Source organism: Urocitellus parryii, chromosome 6, assembly GCF_045843805.1.
Source record: "Urocitellus parryii isolate mUroPar1 chromosome 6, mUroPar1.hap1, whole genome shotgun sequence".
Classification (NCBI taxonomy): Eukaryota; Metazoa; Chordata; class Mammalia; order Rodentia; family Sciuridae; genus Urocitellus; species Urocitellus parryii.
In genome coordinates, this window is record NC_135536.1 from 116,795,181 (window position 1) to 116,809,983 (window position 14,803).

The 14,803-nt window shown below is 34.1% G+C and overlaps 1 protein-coding gene across 2 annotated transcripts in view; it reads left to right on the forward strand.

Annotated features, from left to right (window-relative positions):
* Rec114 (REC114 meiotic recombination protein) overlaps positions 1-14,803 on the forward strand; it is a 107,971-nt gene that overhangs the window by 25,378 nt on the left and 67,790 nt on the right. For both annotated transcript variants that reach the window (XM_026387650.2, XM_026387651.2), the window contains exon 2: positions 2,822-2,911. In XM_026387650.2, coding sequence (XP_026243435.1) covers positions 2,822-2,911 — 90 coding nt within the window. The remainder of the gene's footprint in view (positions 1-2,821; positions 2,912-14,803) is intronic.

A 14,803-nucleotide genomic window follows, 5' to 3' on the forward strand; every position in this document is an offset into this window, starting at 1 on the left:
GTAACATCAAAAAATAAAATACTTGAGAATAAATTTTAAAAAAAGAGGTGAAAGACCTCCACAATGAAAACTACAGGGCCCTAAAGAAAGAAATTGAAGAAGACCTTAGAAGATAGAAAGATCTCTTATATTCTTGGATAGGTAGAATTAATATTGTCAAAATGTATATACTGTCAAAAGTGCTATACAGATTAAATGCAATTCCTATTAAAATTACAATGACATTCTTCATTAAAAATATAAAAAGCAGTCATGGAATTTATTTGGAAAAATAAGAGGCCCAGAATAACAAAAGCAATCCTTAGCAAGAAAAGTAAAGCAGGAAGCATCACAGTACCAGATGGTAAATTATACTACAGAGCTACAGTAATAAAAACAACATGGTATTGACACCAAAACAGACATGGAGACGAGTGAAACAAAAGAGAAAACACAGGACATGCCCACATAAATACAATTATTTCATATTAGCCAAACACACCATAAACAGCTTTGGAGAAAAGATAGAAAATGGTGCTGAGAAAACTGGAAATCCATATGTAGAGAATGAAATTGAACCCCTATCTCTAACCCTGTACAAAACTCAACTCAATGGCTGGGGTTGTAGCTCAGTAGTAAAGCACTTGCCTAGCATGTGTGAGGCATTGGGTTTAATTCTCATAAATAAAGCACATAAATAAATAAAATAAAGGTCCATGGGCAACTAAAAGCAATATATATATTTTAAAAACCTCATAGTGGATAGAGGACATAGACCCAATATGAGAAAAAAATATTCACCAATAAAAACAGAGTGACAACCAGAGATATGAAAAATTGTGCTCAATATGTGTGATATGCATTCTGTAATGCATTCTGCTGTCATATATAACAAATTAGAACAAAAAAGAAACATACACATACACAAAACAGAGTGAAAGAATAAACTGTGGTATGGTCACTGAATAGTATTCTACAATAAGGAAAAAAAATGACATGCAACAGTGTTTATGAAGCCAAACAGAAAAAGTATTTCTGTATGATTCTATTTTTATAAATAAAACTAAAGTATGTTATTAGAAGTCAGGATGGACATTATTAGAGGGGAGGAGAATGTAAATAGTGGTTAAACAGTGCTGGGAGCTCTTCTGGAAGTCTGGTAATGTTTTACTTTCCCCTGGTAGTGGTGATTTATTTGCTTGATTATCCTTCATTGAGCTGCACATTTAGTTTTGGATACTTTTTGGCATACATGTTACATTTTTTTTAAAAAAATGTTAAACTGTCATGTTAATGTACCTCCTTGGGAAAAATCTGTTGTCTAGGCTCTAGTTTTCCAAGCTGTGCTTGAGTCCTGGCTATCCTCTTTCTAAGTGGTCATGAATTATAAAAGGTAACCTGTGTAAACTATGGTGGGAAGATTGTTCCACAAGTAACCAGGCTCCCAATACTGGGAAAGAGGCAGAATAGCAGTCACTGAAAGAATTAGTGCAGAGCTAAGCCTGATTCCCTTGACATCGAAAATTTTTATTATTAAGTTTGTGCTTTAAAATGAATTAGAACTCAATAGGAAATTGTGCATGGAAGTATAACATTAAAGCTCCAAAACCTGTATACATAACTATAAGATAGAGCATTATTACTCAATAGATTACAGGACATTATAAACATATATCTTAAGTTGGGTTAGTTATGTTAATTATTTTGCTCTTTTAGCATTAAGGTGTGCTATAATTTCTCCTTTATACAAAGATGTTTGTCTTCTAGTGTTTATTCAAACTATTAAAGTAACCTACATAGTACAGTTACTTAAGAACCAAATCCTACGCTTACATATGTATTGGTCATGTCCTCATTGATACTTCAGTTGCCTCAATTTCTTACCACAGTTCAAATAGTTAGCACTATAGACCAAATCTAACAATATAAAATTTAAGAGGGATAAATGCAAGGCCTTACAAGGTTTAAGATGAAAAAAAGGAAAAGTATAAGTTACCAACATGGGTGATAAATTTCAGGGTGTTAATTTATTTAAGATCTACCTCTTCAATGAGACTGCCCCTGAAAAGGTTAATGATTGTAGGCTGCACTGCTTCAGTAATAGGAGATAAAACTAGATCATAGCAAGATTATGGTAAATTTGTGGTATCATGTTTTGTGTGACATTGACAAACTATAGCTCATCCAAAGGAAGGCTGCAGATTTCAAGAGGTTGTGAAAAATGGATTATTTGGCTGAATAAACTAGGACCCTGAAGTATCATAACAACTTTATAAGGCATTATCTCCATTTTATAGAGGAAAATTGAGGCTCAGAGAGAATAAATTATTTATTAAAATGTATGTAATTGAAAAGTGGTTGGCTCAGGACCCAGATCTCTTTTTTTATAATTTGTTTATTTATTATAATTTGTTATGCATAGCAACAGAATGCATTTCAATTTATAGTACACATATAGAGCACAATTTTTCATTTCTCTGGTTGTACATAAAGTAGAGTCACACCATTCGTGTCTTCTTCAATAGATGAATGGATAAAGAAACTGTGGTATATATACACAACGGACCCACATCTCTTGATTATTAATCTGGTATTCTTTCTGTTTAAAAATATTGGTGTTTAATTTTATTTCTTAAAAGCTTAGCTGTTGTCCCAGGAAATATGAGGAAAAACTTGAAGCTATGAGGGAAAGGCTACAGATTAAATGAAAGGCAAGGGAACATTCAGGGTAGGGAGAATGTTTCTCATATTTTCTCTGTTTGAGAAAATAGTTGGATTGTTAGAATTATGTTTATTAGTATTACAGAAACATTTTTTTAAACATATTTTTCTCTTTTTCAAGGTTTTCGATTCCAATGAAGAATCTGGGTATCTTGTTCTCACCATAGTTATATCTGGTCACTTCTTCATTTCCCAGGGACAGACACTACTGGTAGGTCTTATGCCTAATTATTATGCAAATGTGTTTCTTTATCTTCTTAGTTTTACATTCATTTTTGTACCCTCAAACTTCTTCATTCTCACTGAAATTCTGTAAGTTCAACAAATTAAGCATTATCAAACATGCTATAACAGTAGAGAGAGAAATATACTGTATATCACCTGCTCTAAAGATGTTTAGGATTTAGTGAATCAAAGTATATCAAAGGATTGAGATTAACCACTATGATAAATTTTTTTTTAATTGGGGAGATTGATTTGAAGAAAGGCTAGATGTATAGAAAAGGCCAGAGGGCTTTCCAGGTAGGGAAAACAGCATATGCAGAGGGAATGGATTTGAGGAATTAGCTGAACGAAAACCAAGGATGTTGTTATTGATTGGTAGACTCCTCCAAAAAATTCTTATTTATGAAGAAGCATTTGTTCTTTACTCTGTGTATGTATACATTTTAGAAAATTTTAGAATTAAGAAATATGTGAAATAAAAAATAAGAATAATCTTGCTTACAAGTTTAGGGTTTTTTTAGTATATTGAAATAACAAAGAATTATTAACTCTTAATCAAAAAAATCATATAAGTAGGGAAAGGTTGAGGCTGGGGTTGTGGCTCAGTGGTAGAGCACTTGCTGCGCATGTGTGGGGTACTGGTTCAATCCTGGGCATCACATAAAAATAAATAAAATAAAGGAATTGTGTCCATCTACAACTAAAACTATTTTTAAAAAAGAAGGGAAAGGTTATAGAAGGATATTACATCATTTGGCCATGAATAATGTTTACATAGGCATAATAAATTCAAATAACAAATATTTCCTGAATATATACCTAGATGTAGTTTACTCAATTAACAAGTATTTATTGAACACTCTTGTACACTAGGCATTTTAACTTGGGAACTAGTGACATAGCAGTGAACAGTACAGACAAAAATCCCTGTCATTGTGGACTGTCGTCATTCTAGTGAGGAGAAACATTAATAAGCAAATAGGCCAAATATATTTAAAAGACATTAATTTTTTGGTGAATCCCTTACATGTTCTGCTCTGATATGATGGTGATGGTAGGGTATATTGTGATGATTCATCTTTCTACTTAAAGGAAATATGGCTTTATCCCTGAATGTGAAGTGACCTGCAGAGTCATCTTTGTGCTCCTCATGACTTTTAAACTGCAGTATGAGTTGCACTGTTTTGTTTTGTCTGCCACTGTCAGGGCCTGCATTCCTTGCACTTTAGATGTTTAATGAAGAATACTCCAGACCATAGCCGTAGGGATGCCTAGCACATCTAGTTCTCCCTTTCAGTGTTATAGGTCTTTGTTGAATGGTGATATTAATACAGCTTGACTTCCTCAGGATTGTCTCTGCTCCATCTTTTTTGCACAGTTGTGTCATTACAAAATGGTCAGAGTTTCTTTGTATCATATGTGGAATGATTTTTGCAATGCAGTTAAATAACCAAGTTTATTAAATTCCAAGATAACCACTACTGAGAAATAGAAGGGTAATTCTTAACTCTACAACTTGATGCATTCATATGTGCATCTGTAACTTCAATATTGAGTAATAAAAAATCTTGTACTGTTATGTGTAACTAATTAAAACAAAAAAAAATAAAAATAAAAAGTAAAAATTAAAAAAATTAAAAAACAAACAAACAAAAAAATCTTTAAATAAGCTTTTGTTTGTGTATGTTTTTATCTTTCTTTGGTTAAATGCCTAAGAAAGGAAGGTACGTACTGGTGGGTCAAATGAAATGTCTCTTTTTAACTTTATAGGAAAGTACAAAACAATTTTCTAAAGTTGCAGTTCCATAAGCACTGTGTGAGGGTTCTACCTGTTCCATATACTCACCAATGCTTGTTGTTGTTTTTTTTTTTTTTTAACTATTCTAGTACCCAGTAATATCTCAAGGTCGTTTTAATCTGTTTTTCTTTAATGACTAATGAAATTGTGCATCTTTTCATGTGTTTGCTTGTCATTTGCAGGTCTCATTGGTGCAGTGTTTCTTCCTGTCTCTTAACTATTTTCAGTTGAGTTGTTTACATTCTTGTATTCGAATTATAAAAGTCTTTGTTTCAGTTACACCTCTTTTTATCAGAGCATGTACTGCAAATATTTCTCCAGTTTGTGGCTGGCATTTTTATTTTTTAGTGTCTTTTGAAAAACAAGTTTAAAATTTTGAGGTTCATTTTTTTCCTGTTATGATTCTTGCTCTTTGAATGCTATTTAATCAATTTTTATCTACTCCAGGTTTACAAAGATTACTATTTTCTTCTGGTTTTAAATAGTTGTAGCTCTTATATTTAGGCCTGTGGTATATTATTAAATGTTTAGTATTATTTGCTAATATTATTTTTATTTTGTATAGAATTCTTTCCCTCAAAGCAATGTGACACTGATAAAAATTATTTTATTATACAATATAATCATGGATCTTAGGGAATTTACATTTTAAATCATTGAGTTAATTTTTAATGTATGGTGAAGTTAAGGATTTGGGCTTGCTTTTTTACATGTGGATATCAATTATTCTGGCAGCATTTATTGAAAAGACAGCTTTTCCTCCCTTGTTGAATTACCTTAGCACCTTTATTGAAAATCAATTTGCTAGGTTTATTTCTGGACTCTTTTCTGTTCTGCTGACTTATATGTCTATCCTTATTCCTGATTCTTGATTATTTTTGCTTTCTTATAATTTTTGATATCAAGTAGTATAATTCCTCCAATTGTGTTCTTTTTCCAAGTTGTTTTGGCTATTCTAGGTTATTTGTATTTCCATATACATTTCAGAGTAAGCTTTCCTACAGTAAAGCTTGCTGGAGTTTTGATTGGGACTCCTTTGAATCTACAAATCAATTTGGGGAGAATTGACTTCTTATTATTGAGCCTTCCAAACTGTGAACATGTTTTAACTCTCCATTTATTTTTATCTTTAATTTTTCTCAGGAGTGTTTTGTGATTTTTACACTACAGGTCTTACACAAACTTTGCTAAATTTGTCCAAATATTTCAATTTTTGTTATTGTAAATAGTAAAAATAGATATACAATAGTTTTTTGCTGGTGTGTAGGTAGAGACATGGGGTCAGTAAATATTAAAAAACCAGTTGTATCCTCATCTATTAGTTCTGTAGCTTTTATGTAGATTGCTTAGGATTTTCTACATAAATGATCTTTTGTCAGCAAGTAAAGAGAGTTTGACATTCTTCCTTACCAATCTGTGCACTCTTCTGACCCCCTCTACACTCTTTCTCCAGATTACACTGACTAGGACATCTTTTATAGTATTGAATAGAAATGGTGAGATTTGCTGGGTATGGTGGCGCATGTCTGTAATCCCAGCAGTTTGGGAGGCTGAGACAGGAGGATTGTGAGTTCAAAGCCAGCCTCAGCAAAAGCGAGATGCTAGGCAACTCAGTGAGACCCTGTCTCTAAATAAAATACAAAATATGGCTGGGGATGTAAAGAATGGTGAGACTTGACCTCCTTTCCTTGTTCCTGATCTTAGAGGGAAAGCATTCAGTCTTTTCACCATTAAGTATAAAGTTAGCTATAGAGTTTTTTGTGGATGCACTTTAGAAAATTGAGGAGTTCCCTTCTATTCCTAGTTTTCGAAGAGATATTATTCCCTCTTTCAGATTCTGATTATTTTTAAATAAAATTTGTGTATGTATTTAAGGTATCGAGTGTGATATTTTGATATACATTGAAATTATTACTATAATCAAGCTAGTTAACATGTCATCACCTGATATAGTTACCATTTTGTGTGTGGATGTGTATGGTGAGAATACTTAAGATCTGTTCTCCTAGCAAACTTAAAGTACACAGTATACTATTAACTGTAGTCACCATGCTTTACCTTAAGTCTCTAGAATTTATTCATCCTACACAACAAAAGCTTTAAATCCTTATGCCAACATCTTCTATTTCCTCTTTACCATCTCACCACCCCTAGTATTCACCCTTCTACTATCTATTTGTATGGATTCAACTTTTTTTAAAACATATTTTTAGTTGTCAATGGACCTTTATTTATATGTAGTGCTGAGAATCGAACCCAGTGCTTCACACATACTAGGCAAGCGCTCTACCACTGAGCTACAACCCCAGCCCTGGATTCAACATTTTTAGATTCCATATATAAATGAGATCTTGAAATATTTTTCTTTTTGTGTCTTGCTTAATTCAGTTAGAGTATGTACTCCAGGTTCATCCCCATTGTCAAAAACGTGTAAATGTATGCATGCATTACACTTTCTTTATCCATTTATCCATTGATGGACATTTAGATTGTTTCCATTTCTTGGCCATTGTGAATAGTTAGTGCTGCAATAAATGTGAGTGCAGATGTGTCTTCCAAATATCATTTCTTTAGATACATAGCTAGAATTGGGATTGCTGGATCATACAGTAGTTATTTATTAATTTATTTATAGAATTTTCATACTGTTTTCCATAGTGGCTGTACCAATTTATATTCTCAGCAACAGTGTATAAAGGTTTCCCTTTCTTCACATCCTTACCAACATTTATCGTTTGTCTTTTCAATAATAGTCATTCTAAGAAGTAGGAGGTGACACTTCATTGGGGTATTGATGGTCAGTTATGTTGACAACCTTTTCATAGGCCTGTTGGTTATTGGTCTTTGGAAAATTATCTATTCAGGTCTACTAAATTTGGATATTAATCATCCCCCAAAGGTCCATGGATTAAAATGTTCTATATTTATATTCTCAAATTTTTGTTGAAGCTGCACCTCTTTTCCCCCTCCCCAAAAGTCATTTATTTCAGGGAAACTGATGGCTAGGGCCCAATAACAGCTTTGTGTGTATGATAATGTTTTTTATAGAAATTCCGAAGTCAGCAAAGCTTTGGGCTTTCTACTTGGTCTTGAGTAGCTATTTAAACTTAAATATTAAGTATTCAGTTCTTAATGAATCAACCTTTATAGCAGAAGTACTTATAGAAGGTCCTTGTTCTCAAGAGTGATATTAGTGGGAAGTTGTGGAATCTTAAGAGGGGGGCTTAGTAGGAGGTCTGGTCTTTGGGGAAGTGCCCTTGAAGGGAATAGTGCCAGTCCCTTTCTGTTCCTCTGTTTTGCTTCCCAGCCAAGAGGTGAACAGTTTTGCTCTGCCGTGTGCTCCCACTATGATGTCTGGCCATAGGCCCAAAGCAGTGAAACCAACTGATCATGGACAGGAACTTCTAAAACTGTGAGACTATCGCATGTACTTATTATAGTGATAGAAAGCTGGTTTAACACAGGGTCTTTTGCCCACATGTAAATTGAATTATTTGTTTTTGCCATCAAATGAGTTCTATATTTTGGATATTGATCTCTTCTCAGATTTACGGTTGCAAATATTTTCTTCGTTTTGTAGAGTTGCCTTTTCATTTTGTTAGTTGTTTTCTTTGCCATTGTTTACTGAGTTTTTAATCGTGAATAGGAGTTGAATTTTCTTTTTTTAGTTTTGCTAATATAATTTTAAAAGTATTCAGTTCTACTGAATCAATTTTTAATGTAGAAGTACTTGAATTTTAAAATCATATATATGTGTGTGATTAAAAAGTAAGAATACATATTTAAGGGCTGGGGATGTGGCTCAAGTGGTAGCGCGCTCGCCTGGCATGCGTGCAGCCCGGGTTTGATCCTCAGCACTACATACAAAGATGTTGTGTCCATTGAAAACTAAAAAATAAATATTAAAAAATTCTCTCTCTCTCTAAAAAAAAAAAAAAAAAGAATACGTATTTAAGAAGTATTTTACTCCCTAAATTAAAGAGCAGCTTTTGTCAGTTCATATAATTTATTCACAGTATTTTCTGGGTTCCACAAAAAATCAACACATAGAAAAGCAAACACATTTGGATTATAACACATTTCAATTGTAATTTTATGCTGATATTATATTTACATATTCTTTCCCCTCATGCTAATCTGGTTATGATATATTTTTAGACTTTTTCTCATAAAAGGTAGAAACAGGACAGCTATGAAAAGTTTTAGCCACTTCTATTTTAGTTTGAGAATCTAATTTTTGGCATGGATTGAAATGTACTATATTTATACTAACAAATTTTTGTCGAAGCTGCACCTATTTTCCTCCTCCCAAAAAGTCATTTCTTTCAGGAAACTGATGGCTAGAGCCCAATAACAGCTTTGTGTGTGTGATTTTCTTTTTAAAACAGAAATCCAAACAGGTCAACAAGGCTTTGGGCTTTCTGCTTGATTTTAAGTAGCTATTTTAACTTAATTCCCCTTCAGCTTCATAGGGTTCTGATTCTACCTCCTCTGAGGCCCATGGGAACTTAATGCTTAACATATTGTTTACTAATTCTATAAGTTTCCATTTTTCTTATTCATTTAGTATCTGCATTCAGCTGGGATGTCACTGCTGGAGGGCATCATAAGACCTACCACTAGGCCATTCCATTGTTATTTATGTCAAAGGGTTGATATAGTAAGGAGGCTGAGAGATTGGTTCTGTATCTGTCTTGGACTTGGGCTCAACTGACTTCTCCTTTACTGGTCTTAGTATTTGAATACCAAGACCTTGGCACTTTGGGGCTTTTATAACTTTTTTTTCTGTTTGTGGTAAACACACATAAGATTTACTTTTAACCATTTTTAGGAGTACATGTCAGTAACATTAAACACATGCCTCATTGTGCAACCATCAGCATCATCATCATCTATCTCTAGAACTCTTTGCACCTTGCAAAATTGAAACTGCCCATTAAAAACTCTCTACTTCACCTCCCACTCTTGGTAACCACTGTTCTACTTTCTATGAATTTGACTACTCAGGTACCTCATATAAGTGAAATCATACTACAGTATTTGTCTTTTGAGATTGTTTTATTTTACTTAGCTTAGCATCCTTAAAGTTCATCTGTGTTGTAGCATGTATCAGGGTTTGTTTGGATTTTTTTCTGGAGAATATATTCTATTTTATTTAAATACTACATTTTGTTTATCAGTTCATTCATCAGTGGACACTGGATTGCTTCTACCTGTTGCCTGTTGTGAATATTGCTCCTGTGGACATGAATGTTTAAGTCTCTTTGAAACCTTGCCTTCAGTTCTTTTGGGAATGTACCCATAAGTAGAATTGCTAGACCATATGATAGTTCTATTCTTAATTTTTTTGAGAAGGTGCCATACTGTTTCCCATAGTGGCTATGTCAGCAGTGTATAGGGTTTCATTCTCTCCTCCTCCTTACCAACACTTGTTATTTTCTGGGTTTTTTCTTCTCTCTTTATGGGGCTGGGGGTGTAGCTCATTGGTAGAGTACTTGCCTAATATTCAGTAAGCCCTGGGTTTGATTATTAACACAGCAAAAAAAAAAAATTACAGTAGCCATTCTAGTGGGTATGAGATGTCATCTCATAGGTTTTGATTTGCATTTCTTTAATTACTGGTGAGGTCAGGCATTTTGTATGTGCTTTTTGGCTATTTATGTATCTCTAGAAATATACCTATTCACTTTTCTGATTGGACTGGGGATGTAGCTCAGTGGTAGAACATTTACCTAGCATGTTTATTAAGACCATGGGTTTGATCCTCAACATCATAAAAAAAAAATTTTGACTGGGATTGTTGAGTTGTGGGATTGGGACTTTTCCCCCATACACTATAATTACACTGTCATTTCCTTCCACACACATGCATATATACAAACATATACACAACTACTGAATATAGTTTTTTTTGGGGGGGGATGCTAAGTCTCTGTTGATCTTCTCCTGTCTCTTTTTTTGCCTTGGGCTAGGTAGGTGTAGGCTGAGCACTGTGAGCCTTTTTATAATTTTTTTTTTTTTTTAGGGAGGCCATTCTAGTGGGTATGAAATGTAGGGTTTTGGAAGTTTGGCTTTTCTGGGGCACAGAGCTCTAGACCTTGGTGTACCCTCTTCCAGTTGACCTTAGGTGTGAAATGGCTACTGTCACCTGCTTCTTTGCTACCAATTTGGCCTCTCCTTTTCTGGTGCTGGAGCTCCCTTCAATGGGCTATCATTTTTCCTTACATCTTAAACCTTCTTTTAAAAAGTGGAATAATTCAAACTCCTTTTGGGAGTATTTCTCCAAATTGAAAAACAGTCTATTCATCACCCTTTTGGGCTTAGAAGTTGTGAAGCCAAAGACTCAAGCCATGGTTCTGAAGATATTCAAGTAGAGCAAACTATTTCCCAAGACTTTAGCTGCTATTTCCAGCCACTCCTTTTTATCTCAGTTGGTTCCAATCCAGCTGGAGTGTCTTCACCTGAATAAAATTATGCCTGAGACACAGAAGTTAAATAGTCTCAGGAAAATTTTAATTCTATTTGTTTGGGAAACATGGGTCATCCTGGAAATTATGAGAGTCATGGTGTTTTGCTTTAGTTTTAGTTTCCCTTTGTATTTTTCACACCCAGCCCAAATATTCTTCTAAAAGAAATGCTCTATTTACCAGTAAAAATGTTTTATTCTTATTTATGTGAACCTTAAATCCTTCAAATACTAATTTTAATTGACTTAGTTTTTAAAAAGTCCATATCAGTCTCAATTTCAGAATTTTCTAAGAGCAGCAATTTAAAAAGTCATTCACACAGTTATTCTCTTTAAATTGGAACCCATCTTTTCTTTGGCTGCTTTTTTCTAAGGGATAAGAGAACACATAGCTCTTTATAACTTTGTCACCTCTTCTCACACTTAAAAACCACTGATATCAATTTAACTTCATTGTTTTTCTGTGTCTTGTTATCTTTCTTTCTTTTTTTCCTGGTACCAGGGATTGAACCCAGGGGTGCTTAACTACTGAGCTATATCCCCAGTCCTTTTTAAATATTTTATTTAGAGATAGGGTCTCACTGAGTTACTTTGGGCCTTGCTAAATTGCTTAGGCTGGCTCAGATTGTTGCTCAATATTTGATCTTTCATCTCCTGTTTTAAATATACATTTTTTCTGTATTTAAGTTTATATAGCACAGTTTCATATGGTACAATTTTGATTAAAACTTCTATTTCTAGTTTTGTTTTCAAAACTGTGTTTTCTCTTTTATTTTGGTTACAGAATTTTGACATAGATCCTGATTTTTTTTTCTCCTTCTCTTCTTCCTACTTCTATCCCCAATTCATTTCCCCCTTTTCTTTCTCCTACTTCTTGTCCTTTTTTTGTATTCATCCTTATACATGGAGACATCTCATCTAGAGAGACCAGAGGGTGGAATCATGTGCAGTAACCTCACTGTCCTTGAATATAGATAGATTTTCCTTTAAAATATTACAAAAGAGATCTGGTTAATAAAAATTTCCATTTTGTTCATCCAGAGAGCCTTTTTTGTTTGTTTGTTTTTAGATATATATGACATTGTATATTTTGACATATTTTACGTACATGGAGTACAATCCAACCTAATAAGGATCCCATTCTTGTGGTACATAATGTAGAGTTACACTGGTCATGTATTCATATATGAGCAAAGGAAAGTTATTTCCAATTCATTTTGTCTTTCCTATTCCCATCCCCCTCCCTTCTTTTCATTCCCCTTTGTCAAATCCAGTGAACATTTATTCTTCCCCTCCCTACCCTCCCTTGTTGTGGATTAGCATCCATATATAAGTCAGAATGTTTAGCCTTTGGTTTTTTGGAAGTGGCTTATTTCACTTAGCCAATATAATGAAATATAATATACTGTATACTCCAGTTCCATCCATTTACCAGCAAATGTCATGATTTCATTCTTCTTTATGGCTGAGTAATATTCCATTGTGTATGTATACCACATTTTCTTAATCCATTCATTTGTTGAAGGGCACCTAAGTTGGTTCCCTAGCTTGGCTATTTGTGATTTGAGCTGCTATGAACATTAATGTGGCTGTGTCACAGTAGCATGCTGATTTTAAGTCCTTTGGGTAAAAACCAGGGAGTGGGATAACTGGATCAAATGGTGGTTCCACTTCAAGTATTTGAGGAATCTTTATGCTGCTTTCTATAGTGGTTGAACCAATTTGCAGTCCCACCAGCAATGTATGAGTGAACCCCCACATCCACGCCAACTTGTATTGTTACTTGTATTCTTGATTATTGCTGTTCTGACTGGAATGAGATGGAATCTCAGTGTAGTTTTAATTTGCATTTCTCTAATTGCTAGAGATGTTGAACATTTTTTCATATATTTTTTGAACATTTGTATTTCTTCTGTGAGGTGCTTGTTTGGTTCCTTTGCCTATTTATTGATCGGGTTATTATTTCTTTTTTAGTGTTAAGTTTTTTGAGTTCTTTATATATCCTGGAGATTAATGCTGTATCTGAGGTTCAGGTGGCAAAGATTTTCTCCTGTTCTATAGGCTTTTCTTTGCTATGAAGAAGCTTTTTAGTTTGAACCATCCCATTTATTGATTCTTGATTTTATTTCTTACACTTCAGGAGTCTTATTGAGGAAGTTGGTTTTTAAGATGACCTGATGGAGTGTTGGGCCTACTTTTTCTTCTAGTAGGTGCAGGGTCTCGGGTCTAGTGCCTATGTCCTTGATTACTTTGAATTGAGTTTTGTGCAGAGTGAGAGATAAGGGTTCAGTTTAATTCTGCTACATATGGATTTCCAGTTTTCCCAGCACCATTTGTTGAAGAGGCTATCTTTTCTCCAAAGTATGTTTATGGTGCCTTTGTCTTGTATGAGATAACTGTATTTATGTGGGCATGTCCTGTGTCTTCTGTTCCATTGGTCTCCATGTCTATTGTGGTGCCAATATCATGTTGTTTTTGTTACTCTAGTACTGAAATATAATTTAAGGTCTAGTGTTGTGATGCTTCCTGCATCACTTTCTTTTTTTTCTTTTTTTTTAAGAGAGAGTGAGTGACAGAGAGAGAGAGAGAGAGAGAATTTTTTAATATTTACTTTTTAGTTATCAGTGGACACAATATCTTTGTTTTTTTTGTATGTGGTGCTGAGGATCAAACCTGGGCCGCATCCATGCCTGCTGGCATGGTAGACAGATCACCCCAATTGGAGGAGGGTCCCAGCCACCACCCGAGCCACATCCCCAGCCCCAGGAGACGCATTTGCTAGGAAAAGACATACATAGACTGAAGGTGAAAGGTTGGGAAAAATCATATCACTCATATGGACCTCGGAAACAAGCAGGAGTGTCCATACTCATATCAGATAAAATAGATTTCAAGCCAAAGTTAATCAAAAGGAATAAAGAGGGACACTACATACTGCTCAAGGGAACCATACACCAACAAGACATAACAGTCATAAATATATATGCCCCAAACAATGGTGCAGCTATGTTCATCAAACAAACTCTTCTCAAGTTCAAGAGTCTAATAGACCACCATACAATAATTATGGGAGACTTCAACACACCTCTCTCACCACTGGACAGATCTTCCAAGCAAAAGTTAAATAAAGAAACTATAGAACTCAATAATATAATTAATAACCTAGACTTAATTGACATATATAGAATATACCACCCAACATCAAGCAATTACACTTTTTTCTCAGCAGCACATGGATCCTTCTCAAAAATAGATCATATATTATGTCACAGGGCAACTCTTAGAAATTATAAAGGAGTAGAGATAATAACATACATCCTATCTGATCATAATGGAATGAAACTGGAAATCAACGATAAAAAAAGGAAGGAAAAATCATGCATCACTTGGAGAATGAACAATAGGTTACTGAATGATCAATGGGTTATGGAAGACATCAAGGAGGAAATTAAAAAATTCTTAGAGATAAATGAAAACACAGACACACATATCGAAATCTATGGGACACAATAAAAGCAGTTCTAAGAGGAAAATTCATTGCTTGGAGTTCATTCCTTAAAAAAAGAAAAAACCAACAAATAAATGATCTCACACTTCATCTCAAAATCCTAGAA